This window comes from Balaenoptera borealis (genome assembly GCF_965194805.1).
Source record: "Balaenoptera borealis genome assembly, chromosome: X".
Lineage (NCBI taxonomy): Eukaryota > Metazoa > Chordata > Mammalia > Artiodactyla > Balaenopteridae > Balaenoptera > Balaenoptera borealis.
The window spans coordinates 91,778,314-91,796,555 of record NC_138881.1 but is presented as its reverse complement, the minus strand read 5'-3'; the positions used below and the strand labels follow the sequence as shown (position 1 = coordinate 91,796,555).

Here is an 18,242-nt window from a genome sequence, read left to right as displayed (position 1 = left end):
CCACACACAAAAATCAACTCAAAATTAAAGGCTTCAACAGAAGACCTAAAACTATAAAACACCTAGAAGAAAACCTAGGGAAAAAACTTCAAGATATTGGTCTTGGCAATGACTTCTTGGATATGACGCTAAAAGCACAGGGTACCGAAACAAAAACAGACAGGTGGGACTACATCAAACTAAAAATCTTCTGAAAAAGAAAATCTTCTGCATAGCAAGGGAAACAATCAACAGAATGAAAAGGCAACCTACAGTATAGGAGGTTATATATATATGTAAACCATACCTCTGATAAGGGGTTTATATCCAAAATATATAAGGAGCTCCTACAACTCAATAGCAAATAATAATAATAGCAACTTTATTTTAAAATGGGCAAAGGACTTGAATAGACATCTCTCCAAAGAAGACATCCAAATGGCCAACAGATATATGAAAAAAGTGCTCACAATCACTAATCATCGGGGAAATGCAAATTAAAACCACAATTAGACATCATCTCACTCCTGCTAGGATGGCTATTTAAAAAAAAATAACAAGTGTTGGCAAAGATGTAGAGAAACGGAACCTTTCTACACTGTTGGTAGGAATGTAAAATGATGCCACTGTTATGGAAAAATAGTATAGACGCTCCTCAAAAAATTAAAAAATAGAACTACTATATAATCCAGCAATACCATTTCTGGGTATTTATCCAAAAGAATTGAAAACAGGCTTTGGAAGAGATATTTGCACTCCCATGTTCATTGCAGCATTATTCACAAAAGCCAAGAGGAAGAAATAACCTAAATGTCCATCAATGAATGAATAAAGAAAATGTGGTATATATATGGTATATAAATACAATAGAATATTAGTCTGCCATATAAAAAGGAAATTCTGCAATACGCTACAACACAGATGGAACTTGAGGACCTTGTGCTAAGTGAAATAAGCCATCACAGAAGATCAAATACTGCATCGTTCCACTTAAATGAGGTATCTAAAGTAGTCAAACTCATAGAAACTGAAAGAATGGTGGTTGCCAGGGACTAGGGGGGGGGAGAAATGGGGAGTTGCTATTCAATGGTTATAGAGTTTCAGTCACGCAAGATGAAAACAACATTGTGGGGAGGACTTCCCTGGTGGCGCAGTGGCTAAGAATCCGCCTGCCAATGCAGGGGATAAGGGCTCGAGCCCTGGTCTGGGAAGATCCCACATGCCACGGAGTAACTAAGCCCATGCGCCACAACTGCTGAGCCTGCGCTCTAGAGCCTGCAAGCTACAATTACTGAGCCCATGTTCCACAACTACTAAAGCCACATACCTAGAGCCTGTGCTCTACAACAAAGAGAAGCCACCGCAATGAGAAGCCCACGCACCACAATGAAGAGTAGCCCCTGCTCATCGCAACTAGAGAAAGCCCACATGCAGCAATGAAGACCCAACGCAGGCAAAGATAAATAAATAAATAAAAATAAATTTTTCAAAAATAAATTAAAAGTAAAATAAATTTTAAAAAAAAATTGTGCCTATAGTTAACAATATTGTGTAATGTACACTTAAAATTTTAAGAGGGTAGGGCTTCCCTGGTGGCGCAGTGGTTGAGAATCTGCCTGCCAATGCAGGGGACACGGGTTTGAGCCCTGGTCTGGGAAGATCCCACATGCCGCGGAGCAACTGGGCCCGTGAGCCACAACTACTGAGCCTGCGCATCTGGAGCTTGTGCTCTGCAACAAGAGAGGCCGCGACAGTGAGAGGCCCGCACACCGCGATGAAGAGTGGCCCTGGCTCGCCGCAACTAGAGAAAGCCCTCGCACAGAAACAAAGACCCAACACAGCCAAAAATTAATTAATTAATTAATTAATTAATTAAAAAAAAAGAAAAGTAGGTAAACATTTATATTAAAAAAATTTTTTAAGAGGGTAGATTTCATATTATGTGTTTTTTACCACGATAAAAAAATATGTGATATGCAGCTAAACCGCTGCTGAGTGGGAAATTTATAGCACTAAATGCTTACCTCAGAAAAGAGGAAAAGTCTCAAATTTAAAAATATAATTTCCCACCTTAAAAAAAAAAACTAGAAAAATAAGAGTAAAATAAACCCAAAGCAAGGAGAAGGAAGGAAATAATCAATTTAAGAGCAAAAATCAATGAGATTGAAAACTGAAAATTAATAGAGAAAAATCAATGACGTAAAGAGCTGATTCTTTGAAAAGATCAATAAAATAGACAAACCTCTAGCGAGAATGACAAATAAAAAAAGAGAGAAAACACAAATTATTAATATCAGAACGAGACAGGGGATATCACTAGAGACTCTGCAAACACCAAAAGGATAAAGGAAATACTACAAACAAATTTTTCAATTTTGAAAACTGGACCAATTCCTTGAAAAACACAAACAGACACCCAATACAAAATAGATAATTTTAGTAGTCCTATAGCTATTAAGGAAATTGAATCTGTACTTTTAAAACACCAGGGCTTCCCTGGTGGTGCAGTGGTTAAGAATCTGCCTGCCAATGAAGGGGACACAGGTTCGAGCCCTGGTCCAGGAAGATCCCACATGCCATGGAGCAACTGGGCCCATGCACCACAACTACTGGGCCTGCACTCTAGAGCCTGCGAGCCACAACTACTGAAGCCGGCGTGCCTGGAGCCCGTGCTCCCCAACAAGAGAGGCCACCACAATGAGAAGCCCGTGCACCACAACGAGGAGTGGCCCCCGCTCACCGCAACTAAAGAAAGCCTGCACAGCAAGGAAGACCCAACACAGCCAAAAATAAATAAATAAATAAATAAAAATAAAATTCCCTTAAAAAAAAAAAAACTCCAAAAAAAATCTCCAGGCCCAGTTGGTTACACTAGAGAATTCTACCAACCACTTAAAGGAAAATTAATACACAATTAATTTTGTGTAGAGACTGTTACACAATCTCTTCCAGAAAATACAAGAGGAGGAAATACTTCCCAATTCTTATTATAAGGCTAATATTTCATTGATATGAAAATCAAGGACAGTACCAAAAAATTAAATAACAAGCCAATATCATTCATGAATAGAGACACAAAAATCCTTAACAAAATATTAGCAAATAGAATTCAGCAATATGTAAACAAATTTATACACTATGACCAAGTGGATTTATTTCAGGGATGCAAGGTGGGGTCAATATTTGAAAATCAATCAGTGTAATAAAAAAAAGCACATGGTCATATTAGTGGATACTGAAAAAGCTGACAAAATTCAACATTTATTGACGACAAAAAGCCTCAGAAAACTAGGAATTAGGGGGGAATTGCCTCAATTTTAAAAAGAATATCTACCCCCAAAAAACTACAGTTAACATAACACTTAATGCTGAAAGATTGACTACTTTCCCCCTAGGATTGGAAACAAAGCAAAGGTTCAGCTCTCACCACAGCTATTACACATAGTACTGGAATTCTGAGCCAGAACAATAAGGGAAGACAGAGAAATAAGAGGCATAAAAAGTGGAAAGAAAGAAATACCACTGTCCCTATTTGCAGATGACAAGATGGTCTACAAAGAAAATCCAAAGAAACCAACAACAGAAAAAACCTCCTAGAACTTGATCAGTAAATTCAGCAACATTGCCGGGTACAAATTATACAAAAATCAATTGTATTACTATGTGCTTGCAATGAACACATGGAAACCAAAATTTAAAATACAATACCATTAACAGTCACACAAAAAATGAAATAATTATAATTTTAACAAAACATATACAGGACTTGTATGTTGAAAACTACACAATGCTGAAAACGACACAATGCTAGCAAAAGAAATAAAAGAAGATGTGAATAAATGGAGAGATATGCCCTGTTCATGAATTGAAAGACTCACCATAGTAAAGATTTCAGTTCTCCCCAAATTGATATACAGCTCTTATACAATTCCTATCAACATCCTAGCAACCTTTTTTTAGATATAGGAAAGCTTATTCTGAAAAGTATAGGGAAAGACAAACAAACAATACTGAAAAATAATAAAGGAAGAAGTATCACTCTACCCAATTTTAAAATTTATTATAGAGCTATGGTAATCAAGACTGTGTGAGATGGCAAAGGGACACACAGATCAATGAATCAGAACAGAGAACCCCAAAATAGGCCTATACAAGTACAGCATACTCATTTTCTACTATAGTACAAAAGCAATTCAATAGAGCTGAAGCAACTGAACATCCATAGTTTAAAAAAGTTAACCTCAACCTAAACCTCACACTAAATACAAAAATTAACTCAAAATGGATCATGGACTTGAAGGTAAAATATAACTAAAAAAACTTTAGAAGAAAATCTAGGAGAAAATCTTTGAGACCCAGGGCTTAGTGAAGAGTCCTTAGACAGAGCCACAGAAGCACAATCGATAAAAGAAAAAAATTGATGAACTGGACATCATCAAATTTAAAAGCGTTTGCTCTATGAAAAAATCCTATTAATAAGATGAAAGGACAAGCCATAGACTGGTAGAAAAATATTTGCAAACTACATATGTGACAAAGAACTTATATCTAGAATATATAAAGAACTCTCAAAATTCAACAGGTAAAAAACAAAAAAACCCAAACAATGCAATTATAAAATGGGCAAAGGATTTGCAATAACGTAGATGGAATTTGAGGTATTATGCTAAGTGAACTAAGTCAGATGGAAAAAGACAAATACTGTATGATTTCACTTATATGTGAAATGTATAAACAAACAAAATAAATGAACAAATGAAACCAAATATAAACAAACACATAGATACAGAGAACACAGTAGTGGTTACAAGAAGGGAAGGGGCGGAGGGAGGGCAAAATGGGCAAAGGGGGTCAACTGCATGGTGATAGATAGAAACTAGATTTTTGGTGGTGAGCACACTGTAGTGTACACAGAAATAAAATATTGTACACATGAAACATATAATGTTATTAACCACTGTTACCTCATAATTTTTTTTTTTTATTTTAAAGAAAATAGGCAAAGGACATGAAGAGACATTTCACTGAAGAAGATATAGGGATGGAAAATAAACACATGGAAAAATACTGACCATCATTAGCCATTAGAGAAATGCAAATAAAACCACAATAAGATATCACTATGCACCTATCAGAATGGCTAAAATAAGAAACAATTACAACGACAATGCTGGTAAGGATGCAGAGAAACTGGATCTCTCATACATTGCTGGTGGGAGTGTAAAATGCTATATAGCCACTCTGGAGAAGTTTCTTTAAAAACTAAACATACACTTACCATATGACCCAGCAATTACTCTCCTGGGCATGTATCTCAGACAAATGAGAGTTATGTCTACACTAAATCCTATACTCAAATGTTTATAACAGTTTTATTTGCAACAGACCCAAACTGCAAATAACCAAAATGTCTCTCATTAGGTAAATGGTTAAACAAACTGTGGTATATCCATAGCATGAAACACTCCTCAGCAATAAAAAAGAACAGACTATTGATACACGTATCAACCTGGATGGATCTCGAGGTCATTAAACAAAGTGGAAAAAATTCGAAAAAATCACATTCTCCATTATTTCATTTATATAAAATTCTCAAAATGACAAAATTATAGAGGAGGAAAACAAATTAGTATTTGGCAGGGGTTGTGGATAGCTGTGACTATGAAGGGGTAGCTTTCTAGTGAAGGAATATTTCTGTATCTTGATTGCAGTTACGGTTGCACAAATCTACGCAAGTGAGAAAACAGCATAGAACCGTACACACACGTCCTACCAATGTCAATTTCCTGTTTCTTACCTTGTGTTATAATTACATAAAATGTAATGATTGGGGTAAACTGGATGAAGAGTATATGGTACTGTTTTTGCAACTTCTTGTGAGTCCCTTATTCTTTATAGTAAAAAGTTTAAAAGTAAACCACTTATAAAGCAAATAACTCAGAAAACAAGAGTGTGTGGAAGCTAAAACCCAGGGAGCAAGTAAATAAAAATGTTTTATTATAATAGCCCATAACAATATGCCAGCTTTATGAAGAGAGAGATTTAAATGCAGAAGATTTGCATAGGTCAGTGACACACAATACCAAGGACATTTTTATCTGTAGGATTAAAACATGTGCTTAAAAAATATTCGAGCCACAGATTAAAATGTCTCATCTTAAACCAGGCAACTGGTTATTGTGAATTGCTTGCAATTGACCACATAAACAACTTACATCTGCAAACAGTGAAAAAAATCAATCGCAAAGGGTCTTCAAGGCCAGTTCAAACTTTACCTAGCAAGTGGTGGGAATGGAGAAGTTTCATTCTGGATAAGCCAGAACCTATTCCTGTGACTGTCATACAGTTAACTGTCGTATACCTCTGTAGGGTTTCCTCAAGTTGGTTTCACTATAGAATATATTGGTTTCCAGCTGTGCTATGGAAAGAACATTTACATTAAATAAAATGTTTAGTGATAATTAGAAAGGAGCAAGTAGGGGGAAACTGCCTCTCTCTGCACTGTCCACAATGATTACCACTAGCTACATGAAGCTATTTAAATTAAAAATAATTAAAATTAAATTTAAAATTTAGTCCCTAGACACATTTCAAGTGCTCAGTGTGACTAGTGGCTACCCTACCAGAACAGCATAGATACAGAACTTTTCCATCATCACAAAAAGTTCTACCGGACAGTGTGGCTCTAGAGCATGAAAATCATGTCATTTCCCAAGAATCATAGGTAGTGTTACAGCCCAAAGAGCTCTGACAGGAATTAGTATTGCATTACCTGAGGTTTGCATTTACACATAATTTCATCTTCAGCAATATTTAGCAGTATATTGCAGTGGTTAAGCGCTAGGGCTTTGGGGTAGAATAGCACTGGATTTTAATTTTAGCTCCAACTTTGGCCAAATTGTGTGACCTCAGGCATGCTACTTCTCTTCTCTGCGCCTGTATTCTCATTTTTTAAAAGGTGGGGACTGGAGGATAATGGTACCTCCCTCATAGGGCTGTTGTGAAGGATTAAATGAGATAAGCCCAATACCTGACACATGTGATCAGTAAACGTTAGTTATTCTAAAGGCCAGAAGGTGAACTTGGCTTATTCTAGGACCTAGACTCTGTATGACCAGTAGTAAAGGGAATATGCAATTGTATGCACAACAACGGAGTCAGTCCCTAACAGGGCCCCCCTTTGACTCTTCTTGATAAACAGTAACTACATTGTTCCTCCATACTTGAGGACAGTGACAAAAGGGAAGACACCTTTGAAAGCTTTCAAAAAGTCAAAGAATACCTTACCCTTGGCCTTAAGGGACTCAGAATTGAAAGTTAACCACCCTGTCATATCAAATAAAATAAAAGCACAACACACCGTCTATAAAGGAAGATTACCCAAACAAGTCACTCAGTAGGAGAGGCACTTGGAGTTGTTTTTCCAGCTGTTTCTGACAATCAAATCCAATTTCTTGATGTATTATTACGGTGAAATGTTACTATACCCAATTCTTTGTGAATACCACACAGCAGGCCTGCTGTACCTCTGTAATCAACTGGATAAATATTTATTGAACACCTGCTAAATACAGGACACTTTTACACACCAGCCATCGGCAAACTACATCTGGCAGGCCAAATTAGATCCACTATGTGTTTTTCTTATGGTAAGGAAGGTAGGAATGATTTTTACATTTTTTAACTGTTGGAAGAACTGCCTTCAACCACTATTACCAAACACCGAATGGCCCTGGAAATTAGCTTTTGCTCCAGACTTGATAATGTTTCTTAATTAATTCAACTTAAAATTACAAGGCAAAACAGCACTTATATGTGAAACTTACACTGTAGGAAAGTCATTTCAACAGCTAACATTGTTTGAATCATAAGTAATGTCAACATGCTTTATATGCACCCCATGCTGTCACAGGTCAAAACAACAAAATCACAGTGAGATACCACTTTGCACTCACTAGAATGGCTATAATAAAAAAAGACATTAACAAGTGTTGGTAAAGATGTGGAGAAATTCTAACACTCATACATTGCTGGTGGGAAGGGAAATAGTGCAGCCACTTTGGTAAAGTCTGGCAGTTCCTCACAAAGTTAAACATAGAGCTACCATATGGCCCAGCAATTCCACTCCTAGATACGTGCTAAGAGAAATGAAAACACATGTCTGCACAGAAACGTGTACATGAATGTTTATAATGGCATTATTCATAATAACCGAAAGGCAGAAACCAATGAACTCATGAACAGATAAGTGAAATATGGTATAGCCATACAATGGAATATTACTCAGCCATTAAAATGAATGAAGTATTGATATAAACTAAAATTTGGATAAATTTCAAAAACCTTATGCTAAGTGAAAGAAGCCAGACACAAAAGATTACATACTGTATGATTCTATTTATATGAAATCCCCCAAAATGAAAATCCATAGAGACAAAAAATAAATTAGTGGTTGCCTAGGCCTGGGAGTGGAAATGGGGAGAGAGTGAAAACAGGCATGAGGTTTCTTTCTGGGGTAATGGAAATGTTTCAAATAAGAGTGTGGTGATGGTAACACAATTCTAAAATACTAATAACATTAAATTGTACAATTTTTAAAAGTGTACAACACCAAAAGCATGATCCATAAAAGAAAAAAAATACAATAAATTAGATCTTGTCAAAATTCTAAACTTTTGCACTTCAAAAGACATCACTAAGAAAATGAAAAAACGAGCAACAGAGTGGGAGAAAATATCCACATATCATATCTACAGGGACTTGTATCCAGAATATATAAATAATTCTTACAACTCAATAATAAAAAGACAATAAAGACAATAACAATTTAAAAATGGAAAAGATGTATGAATGGCTAGTAAGTAAATGAAAAGGTGCTCATCATTAGTCACTAAGGACGTACAAATTATAACCACAATAAGATATAATTTCACATCCATTCAGAATGGCTATATCAAAAAGACAATAACAAATGTTGGCAAGGAAGTGGAGAAACAGAAACCCTCATACATTACTAGTGGCAATGCAAAACAGTGCTGCCACTTTGGAAAATAGTTTTATAGTTTCTTATAAAGTTAAAGATTAAATTTGCCATATCATGCAGTCATTCCACCCTTAGGTTCCTACCAAAGAGAAATGAAAACACCTGTCCACACAAAGACTCGCACGCTAATGTCCTTAGCAGCATTATTCATAATAGCCAAAAACTGGAAACAACCTACATGTCTAGTGAGTAGACAGACAAAATGGGTTATAGCCACATAATGGAATACTATTTGGCAATAAAAATTAATGAAGTACTGGTACATGTTACAATATGGATGAACCTCAAAAAATATTATTCTAAGTGAAAGAAGCCAGGCACAAAAGACCACTTCTTATTTGATTTAATTTAGATGAAATGCCCAGAATAGGTAAATTTATAGAGACAAAGTAGATCAGTGGTTACCTGGGGCTGAGAGTGGGAACGAGGATTAACTGTAAATAAATGAGCATGAGGGATCTTTGGGGGGAAATGAAAATGTTCTGAAACTGATTATGATTATGGTTGCACCATTCAGTAAAGTTACTAAAAATATTTAACTATACTTAAAATGGGTGAATTTTATGATATGAAAAATATATCCCAATAAAGCTGTTAAAAATAGGAAAGGAAAAAAAAAATAGGAAAGGAACAGTAGGGGAAACTGGGTGAGGGGTACACAGGAATTCTGCATTACCTTTGCAACTTTTCCATAAATCTAAAGCTATTCTGAAATTTAAAATGTATTTAAATAAAAAATAACAAGAATATGTTTGTGGATTCATACCTATCTGTGTGAAAAGACATTTACAAAGATGAAATGGGTAAAATCTCATTACAGATCAGTACTAACAGATGAACATTTGAAATGATTTTGATGATGGGGAACACTGACTATTAGCCCCAAATAAACAAAATGTTAACCCCCCCAAAAGAATTCCATTATTCTCATTAGTAGTCTCATATTACAAAAAAAAAGTGCTCAATTATTATTACTATACCTTGAATTTCATCAATAAATATTTGTTGAAATTTGTTTTCTCCCTTGTCATATAAGTACCTACAAATTATCCTCGATTTTGCCTTTTGGCCCCCAAAGCCTAAAATATTTACTATGTGGCTCTTTACAGAAAGGTTGCCAAGCCCTGTTCTACACCATAACAGGGTAAATATAAACACAGTCAGTCTCTTTCTTGAGTGTATTCTTATCGTTACCTGGTTTTGGTATGATGCCAGTCTGGATATGCCCTATAAAGGATAAGCCTTGCATCTCTTCTGCTATGGCACTATTTAGGAATCCCATAAATAGAAACACTATTAGCTTAATAGTTCTGGCAAGACTTCGATGTCACCGTTATTATCGTGATATTAAAGAGCCAACACCATACCACAGTGTCAAGATGACCCTCATCAAGTTGTGATGTCACCACGCCACGGACTTCCCGAGATCTCTTAGATATCAAGTGGGTCCTATGGCATCACACTCTGCCTTTGGCATCACCCTGGCACATCACCTTACTACGGTGTCATATGCTATCACTGTTGTGGCAGAATTCTGCCCTAATGCCACTCCGCCGAAACGTCAGAATAATTAACCCCTAGTTCTTTCCATTCCTTTGGCGGCGGTAGCAGCGAGGGGGAGGATGGCCACAGGCACTGGTTCGAGCGCAGGAGGTAGTACTCAGCTGCTACCGTTTTCCCTTCCGCTTACCACTGCAGGTCAGGGCCCCCGTGGGACAGGACTTTCTGGCTCCCATAACTGTCTTGCCATGACCCCGCACCCACTTCGCGTCACCGACTCAATGCCCCAACAGCGACCACCCACCCCGGTTCTACACGAAGCCGCTCCCCGTACCTGACTCCATTCTCCAGCTGTCATCCTGGGCCAATTCCACCGGCCACTTGACTACGGCGGCCGCAAGGGATCCCGGGACTCGTAGTTCCGCGCTGCTAATGGCAGAGACTGAGACAGCGGCAAAGGCGCCTCCCCGCCCGGAACTGCGCTCAAACTGCAACTCCCAGAGGCGCCCTGCGATGGGAAAAGAAGCAAAGGAACGAGCGAGGTTGGTGACTGGGGGAGCTCTAACGCCTCTTTTGATTGGCAGTCGGAGCTGGCGACGTGAGGCGGTCCCTGGTCAGGCTTCACCGAGATCCTGGGAAAGCGAAATGGAGGGGTGTGTGTCTAACCTAATGGTCTGCAACCTGGCCTACAGCGGGAAGCTGGAGGAGTTGAAGGAGACGATCCTGGCCGATAAATCCCTGGCCACTAGGACTGACCAGGTAAAGCAACGCTTGGGGCCTCTCCGCTGGCGGCGGCGGCGGCAGCGGCGGAGACCAACGTGGCTGCCCGGCCCAGCCCAACCCATGGGGAGGCCGGTTCCGAGAGGGCCAGATCCCCGCCCCCGCCGCCCCATCCTTACCCCAGGGTCACCTCAGGACTCGGGACTGGGCGGCCGGAGCTAGCCCCACAAACCGCCAATGTTGTTTTTTGGCCCAGTACTTAGTCGCTGTATCTTGGATATTTCTAGAACGTTTGCGCGTTTCTCAGAAATGCCCAGTCTTTGAGACATCCGTGAGAAGGAAAGTTTTTGGTTTTTGGAAATGGGTTTGTTTGCTTTTATTAGTGATTTTATTCTATGGAACACGTGTAACTGAACGCCTCAGCTGGGAGCTGAGGATACAGTCGAATGGAAGGAGCAGACGTTAATAAAATAATCCCAAATCATATGTCCGATTATAAATTGTGGTAAATACTCGGGAGAGAAGTTGACGTGGGGCTTTCAGGACATATCATGGAAGGACCTGATTTAATCTCGCTTAGAAAAGCCGAATGTTGTCGTAACTGAAGAGGCTTTGCAAAGGAGGGAAGGTTGGCTGTATCTTGAAGGATGAGTGGGATTTCCCTGGGGGATGAAGGGGTATTCTAGGCAAAGGCAGAACAAAAGTGAGTGGACCTTGGGAAGTGTTTCTTTCTGCCCTCCTGCTCAAAAGACCCTCATGCTTTCACCCTGAGTTTCTAGAAGGATTCACGGTGCCCTCAGTAAGCCAACATACATTTATAGATTGCCTCCTATTTGACAGGCACCATGCTAAGCACTAGCAAGACAGTGTCACATAATTACAAATCTCCATTTTGTGTGTTTGGGAAGAGAATTAGAAGTTCGGAGACTTTTTTTCTGGAACTTTCCTTTATTGCTCAACCTGAAAATGCCTTTGTCTAGTTTACCTTCATTTTGGTCTGGTGATATTTAATACTTTAGATTTAATTTACCAATATTAAATTAAGATTTAATAATACTTCTAACCATTCTTCATCAAGTCAATGGCATAAAAAAGGGAGAAACTATTCAAGATCAAAAGACTTAAGAAACATAACAAACATTTGCAACTTATGGAGCTTGTATGGATCCTGATTGAAACAAGCCAACTGCAAAAAGACATTTGGGGGACAGTTGGGGAAACCTGGGTATTTGATGTTATAAAGGAGTTAGTGTTCATTTTAATCAGTGTAATAGCTATGTAGTGAAGTATTTTTTAGATCCTCAAATATTTAGGTATGAAAGGTCATAATATTTAAGATTTGTTTTTAAAAATCTCATCAAGGAGAAAAACAGATGAGGCAAATATGGCAAAATAGTTATAAGATGTAGGTGATAGGCATATGGATTATATTATGTTCCCTGTATTTTTATATGAGTTTGAAATTTTTGTAATAAAGTTTAAAATACCATTTTCTTTTACATAGGGCTAAGAAATATAGCAGTCACTGCAAAAAAAAAAAGAGAGAGAGAGAGAGATTCCTTTTGAGAAACATGACTAACTCCTAGCTTATTATTTTTTTAAAGTAATGTTGCTTTCTAATTCTGTGTGTGGTATGTTTTTTAAATGGTTATAGTCTCAACTAGTTTCATGAACATTTCTTTCCCACAAGATACATTTGTTCTTTCTAGAGCATCTAGAAAATTCAGAGCTGACGGGTTTGTGTCCCAACTTCACGATTTACTAGCTGTGCGACCTTGACAAGTTGCTTACCCTGAGGAGTCTGTAAAATGGGGATAATATCCACTGTATAGGATCATGGGGACTACAGGAGATGATGCACGTAAAACTCTTAGCACAGTGCCTGACATAAAAGTACGTAAATAATGGAAATAGCCAAAGCTGTATTTCTGCCGAAGCACTGAAATCAGTTTTTTGCTCTATTGCTTTCATGGCTCTAGTCTGCCCAGAATTACCTACGTTCATCAATGTATTCTCCTCATGTTACTAAAACCTTGGTCTCTCTTATGTAAGTAATATGGTTTAAGGTTACCTACCTGAGGATCCAGCGCTCTCCATTTCTTGTTCCCAAACCGTAGGTTTGCTGGCTCCAATATTAATTTTTTTTTCTGCTTTCTTGCCTTAGTTCTTCTATTTCTCTTCAAGAATGTTGGTCTTATTGCTTCTCTGCTTCCCGTGTAGGACAGCAGAACTGCCTTGCATTGGGCCTGCTCAGCCGGACATACAGAAATTGTTGAATTCTTGCTGCAACTTGGAGTGCCAGTGAATGATAAAGATGATGTGAGTACTAGGCAGAGTTGATAAAGTCCCAGTTATCTTTAGACTCCAGACTGGTGTTTACGAAAGCCCGAGTATTAAGCTCACAAACAAATTTTAACCTTTATGACTAGGAAGTTACAGCATGGCCCCAGTGACCAAATACAGGACTGGTGGTTGCATTATTTCAGAATGTTCATTTTGCCACTCATAGCCTGTAATTTAAGGTAAACATGCAGATCAAGTCTTATTATGATGACCCCTAAGAGACTACAAATCCTTTTTATTATGTTGGAAATTGTTTTTTGTGAATATTGCCTGAATAATAAGGGCCTAGATATCTTTTTTTGTTATATAAAGATTTGGTGTAATGGTACTGGTTATATTAGGATAAGACTTGTGAAGAATAAGGATGGAAATGTTTTTGTAGGCAGATTCCTTTTCGAGGATGCTCAATGAAATAATATTGATAACGGCAAAAAAGTAAAAACAGTTTAATGGAGGAACAGTTGAATACAGCATATATATCCACCTAATAAAATAATATGCGACCAGGGAATTCCCTGGTGATCCAGTGGTTGGGACTCCGTGCTTTTGCTGCCGAGGGCACAGGTTCAATCCCTGGTCAGGGAACTAAGATCCCGCAAGCCGCCTGGCATGGCCAAAAATAATAATAATAATGATAATAATATGCAACGAATAAAGTTATGATTCCAAAGAATGACATAGAAAAATTCTCACAAAGTAATGATAAGTGGGCATTGTGGAAAACGCCCCTCACAGAACTTGATATCCTATTGGGGTATCCTTGATCCCAATCTTAAAACACATTAGAATTAGACTTATGTATTATTTCCATGTGGTGGGATTATGGGTGCTTTTCTTTTCTTTTATATATCTGGTTTCCAAATATCCTGCAGTGCTTAATGAGAGAAAGAGAAAGAATATTATTTTTTTAAACCATTTACACACAGCTCTGTAAACCCTGCCTAAATGTTAGCATTGATCCCTGTGCCTTTTCTCCCTGGTTTTTGTTCTGCCCACCTCTTTTACAGGCAGGTTGGTCTCCTCTTCATATTGCTGCTTCTGCTGGCCGGGATGAGATTGTAAAAGCTCTTCTGGGAAAAGGTGCTCAAGTGAATGCTGTCAATCAAAATGGCTGTACTCCCCTACATTATGCAGCTTCCAAAAACAGGCATGAGGTAGGATTCCATTCCTAAGCTACTTCTTTTGAGTTCTAAACCTGTACGCAAACACAAATAGATCTCTGCATTGTTTTCTTCTCCATCTTCCCAGATTGCTGTCATGTTACTGGAAGGCGGGGCTAATCCAGACGCTAAGGACCATTATGAGGCTACAGCAATGCACCGGGCAGCAGCCAAGGGTAACTTGAAGATGATTCATATTCTTCTGTACTACAAAGCTTCCACAAACATCCAAGACACTGAGGGTAACACTCCTCTGTAAGTGACAAGTAGCAGTCATTTGTATTCTACCTGACATCAGCCCTCTTGCACTAATTCTTAACACATCATTTCTTTTTTTAGTCTGCTTATAAATGTAATACATGTTTATGGCGAAAAAAAATTGAAAGTACACAGAAGTAGAAAGATAAAAATTCAAAATGCCTATCATTTTGCCACCCAGAAATAACCACTGATAACATTTTAACGTATTTCCTCCCTGTCTTTTATATGCAAATGTGCATACTTTACATACGCTTTTTTTTTTTTTGTAAAATTGGGACGATACTGTGTATGTAGTTTTATATCTTGTTCTTTTCACCTCATAGTATATTGTGAGCATTTTCCAATGTTAATAAATATTTCTAAAACGTTTTTGAATGGCTATCCACAACTCCATTTTATGGATATGGCATAATTTAATAATTCCTCTATTACTGTATATTTAAGCTTTTTTGAGTTTTCCACTATTATAAATAATGCTACATTGACCAACTTTATACAAAAATCATTGGCCATACTGCTGATTATTATCTTAGTATAGAAGTTAGAAGTAGAATTGCTCGTCAACAGATACACATAGTTTAAGACAATTGCTGAATATTCCCAGATTGCTTCCAGAGGAGTTGTATCATTGTACCCTCCCAATAGCAGCGTGAGAGTGCCTATTACCCCCCCACCAACACCAAAAATATCCTTTTCTTATAGGAAAAATGGTATTTCAGAGTTGTAATTTACATTTTTTATTATCAATGAAGCTAAACATTTTTTAATGCCTATGACTAATTATATTCCTTCTCTAAATTATAACTTTTTGTGTCCCTTTCTCTATTTCCTTTTGGAGCATTAATTTATTGTTACTGATTTTTTTATGTACCCTTGACTTGACATAGTACAAATATTAACCTTCTGCCATGTTAGTTGAAAATATTTTTCCCAGTTTGTCTTTTCATTTTGTTTATGATTTTTTTTGAAATAACCGAAGATTTCAACTCTATACAGTCAAACCTATTAATCTTCCCTCATAGCTAGAAAGTGCTTCCTCACCCTGAAATTAGTTAACTATTCACCTGTATTTTATTGTAGTTTTTTTTAAAACATTGCATTGGTTTGGTTTGGTTATTATTTTTCATTTAACTCAAATCCATCTGGAATTGATTTATGCTTGACCTGAAGCCGTCCTCTACCTTGATATTTTTTCTACAGTACTTAGCCACTATTCTTCCTTATCGAATGGTGACTTTTTTGAACCAGAAATTCTGTGAGTCTTCTTTTTAGTCCAAAGTAGGATTCAATTTTTTTTAAAGTATTGTTTTCTTAACTCTTAGTTTTACAATTTTTTTCTGTAGTTCTGAGCGACTCTGTCTAGAAAAACATGCATATTCTAGCCCTTTTCTCCAAATAAGAAAGGCAAGGTGGCCTGGAGGAAATTTAGGAGTCAGGCAGTATCGGGTCCTGAGCAGAGCCTATGATTAAGGAATAGCTACATGCTGTTTACCCAATCCAAACTCAGCCACTTGAACAACTATATTAAATACTTGTATTAAGTAACTCAGAGAAGTTACTTAACATTCCTGAGTCTAATTTCCTTATCTGTAATATGAGGATAATAATTCCTTCCTCACTAGATTGTTGTGAAGCTTAAATAAAATAACATGTTAGTGTCTAATACCCTACCTGGTAAACCGTTAAGTGCCTGACAAGGTTTCCCCCTCACTTACTGCTCAGCCATGTCATCATAGGCAAAGACTAACCTCTGTCACAATTTCAACTGTAAACTGGTGATAATAATACCTTGCTAACTTACAAGGTGTCTGTAACAAGCAGATGATATAAAATTTTTTAAACTGCTTTTCCAAAATTTAAACCACACAAATTGCTGTTAGCAGGTTGTGTATGGAGGTTTTTCGAAGTTCTAGCCTGGAATTATTGCATGTGTTTGGTGTAAACCACTAATCTTCATAAAATAAGGACGTTATTCCTTAGGCTGGCATTTAGATCACTTCTGTTGTAGTAGGACCAGAATTGTGATTTATGATCTGGTATTATAAGACTATTCCAATGAATTTTAACTTATAAACAGTCTTCCCCATGAAAATCGATTTTCCTTTCCAGATTAAGTAACTTTCCAATATTACACTACCTAGTAATATGCAGTTTAGACTACCTGTCAGGAAATCCTAACCATTACATAGAATTGCAAATGATTAATCCGTCTTTGTGGTCCTTGATTTCAGACACTTAGCCTGTGATGAGGAGAGAGTGGAAGAAGCAAAACTGCTGGTGTCCCAAGGAGCAAGTATTTACATTGAGAATAAAGAAGAAAAGACACCCCTGCAAGTGGCCAAAGGTGGTCTGGGTTTAATACTCAAGAGAATGGTGGAAAGTTAAGCAGCTTGGATTTATTCTTACTTTGTATGTTTTGTGGTTGTCCCCTAATGTCCTGGAAACTAATGTACTTGTGCACAAGACGTCATCTATGAATGATGAAGTTTTTTCATCTTCCAAGTCTTATAAACATGTTGACTATTGTTCCTGCTGAGGTATTTTTTCTTAGCTTACAACTTGCTTTCCAGGCATTGAATAACAATAATAATAATTGAGATTGTTCTACTGTTGTATATTATTCTGTATTGAATCTTGGTTAACTTTGAATAAGTGATTCTGTGGCTGTTGTGAGTCTTCAGCACCCTGCCATGCACCCTCTATCCCCCTCTGAGGCAGAACAACCCCAATAGCACCAGGCCAATTGTTTTGCCAAATGTTTCTAGGTGGATTCTAGAATGTTCTTCCATACAGTTGAAACACATCGTAACTCGTTTTTCAAGCCCACTCAGAGGCCTATGCCAAATATTTCTGTTTTTTCCAACAGTATGGTTTAATTTGTTTTTGTTATAGAAGGAATACTTATATATTGTGAGGACGAAATTTTCAGTTCAGAGGGCATGCTATCCAAGTTTGGCATTCGTAAACACTAAAATAATGAAAAATAATAGCCTGTGTACCAATGTATGTTTTTAATGGGCTATTTCCCTCCAAAATAAAGTGTATTGTTTATAAAAAGGAAGTTTTAAAGTACCTATATTAAGTCATCCTGTATTGAAAAGAATGTCAAGCTTGTTACCATGACGTGTAACAAAAATGTATTTTGATTTGTATTTCAGAAACTAAAAAAATAAAATGTTGAGAGAATCTCCCAATTCTTTTTGCAAATCAGACACCCACTTAAGCCTTTAAATCCT

At 37.4% G+C, this 18,242-nt stretch overlaps 2 protein-coding genes across 5 annotated transcripts in view; one reads left to right on the top strand and one right to left on the bottom strand.

Moving 5' to 3' along the window:
* Positions 1-10,988, bottom strand: part of ATG4A (autophagy related 4A cysteine peptidase) — a 69,594-nt gene extending 58,606 nt beyond the window's left edge. For all 3 annotated transcript variants that reach the window (XM_082377367.1, XM_082377368.1, XM_082377369.1), the window contains exon 1: positions 10,857-10,988. In XM_082377367.1, the coding sequence (XP_082233493.1) occupies positions 10,857-10,866 (10 nt within the window). In that variant the 5' untranslated portion in view covers positions 10,867-10,988. The remainder of the gene's footprint in view (positions 1-10,856) is intronic.
* A 95-nt stretch (positions 10,989-11,083) lies between these two features.
* Positions 11,084-18,192, top strand: PSMD10 (proteasome 26S subunit, non-ATPase 10). Of its 2 annotated transcripts, none has more exons than XM_082377475.1 (5): positions 11,084-11,281; positions 13,463-13,561; positions 14,593-14,739; positions 14,834-14,921; positions 17,238-18,192. In XM_082377475.1, exons 1-5 carry the CDS (start codon positions 11,168-11,170, stop codon positions 17,243-17,245), a joined length of 456 nt encoding a protein of 151 aa, XP_082233601.1. In that variant the 5' UTR covers positions 11,084-11,167; the 3' UTR covers positions 17,246-18,192. The 2 variants fall into 2 exon arrangements, with proteins under 2 accessions (XP_082233601.1, XP_082233600.1); XM_082377474.1 differs by having other exon boundaries at positions 14,834-15,000.
* Positions 18,193-18,242: the final 50 nt, after the last annotated feature.

Coding starts and splice junctions, on each gene's coding strand:
- PSMD10 (XM_082377474.1), top strand. CDS start 11,168: ATGGAGGGGTGTGTGTCTAACCTAATGGTCTGCAACCTGGCCTACAGC. Junction 11,282..13,462: donor TGGCCACTAGGACTGACCAG/GTAAAGCAACGC, acceptor CTTCCCGTGTAG/GACAGCAGAACTGCCTTGCA. Junction 14,740..14,833: donor CTTCCAAAAACAGGCATGAG/GTAGGATTCCAT, acceptor CCATCTTCCCAG/ATTGCTGTCATGTTACTGGA.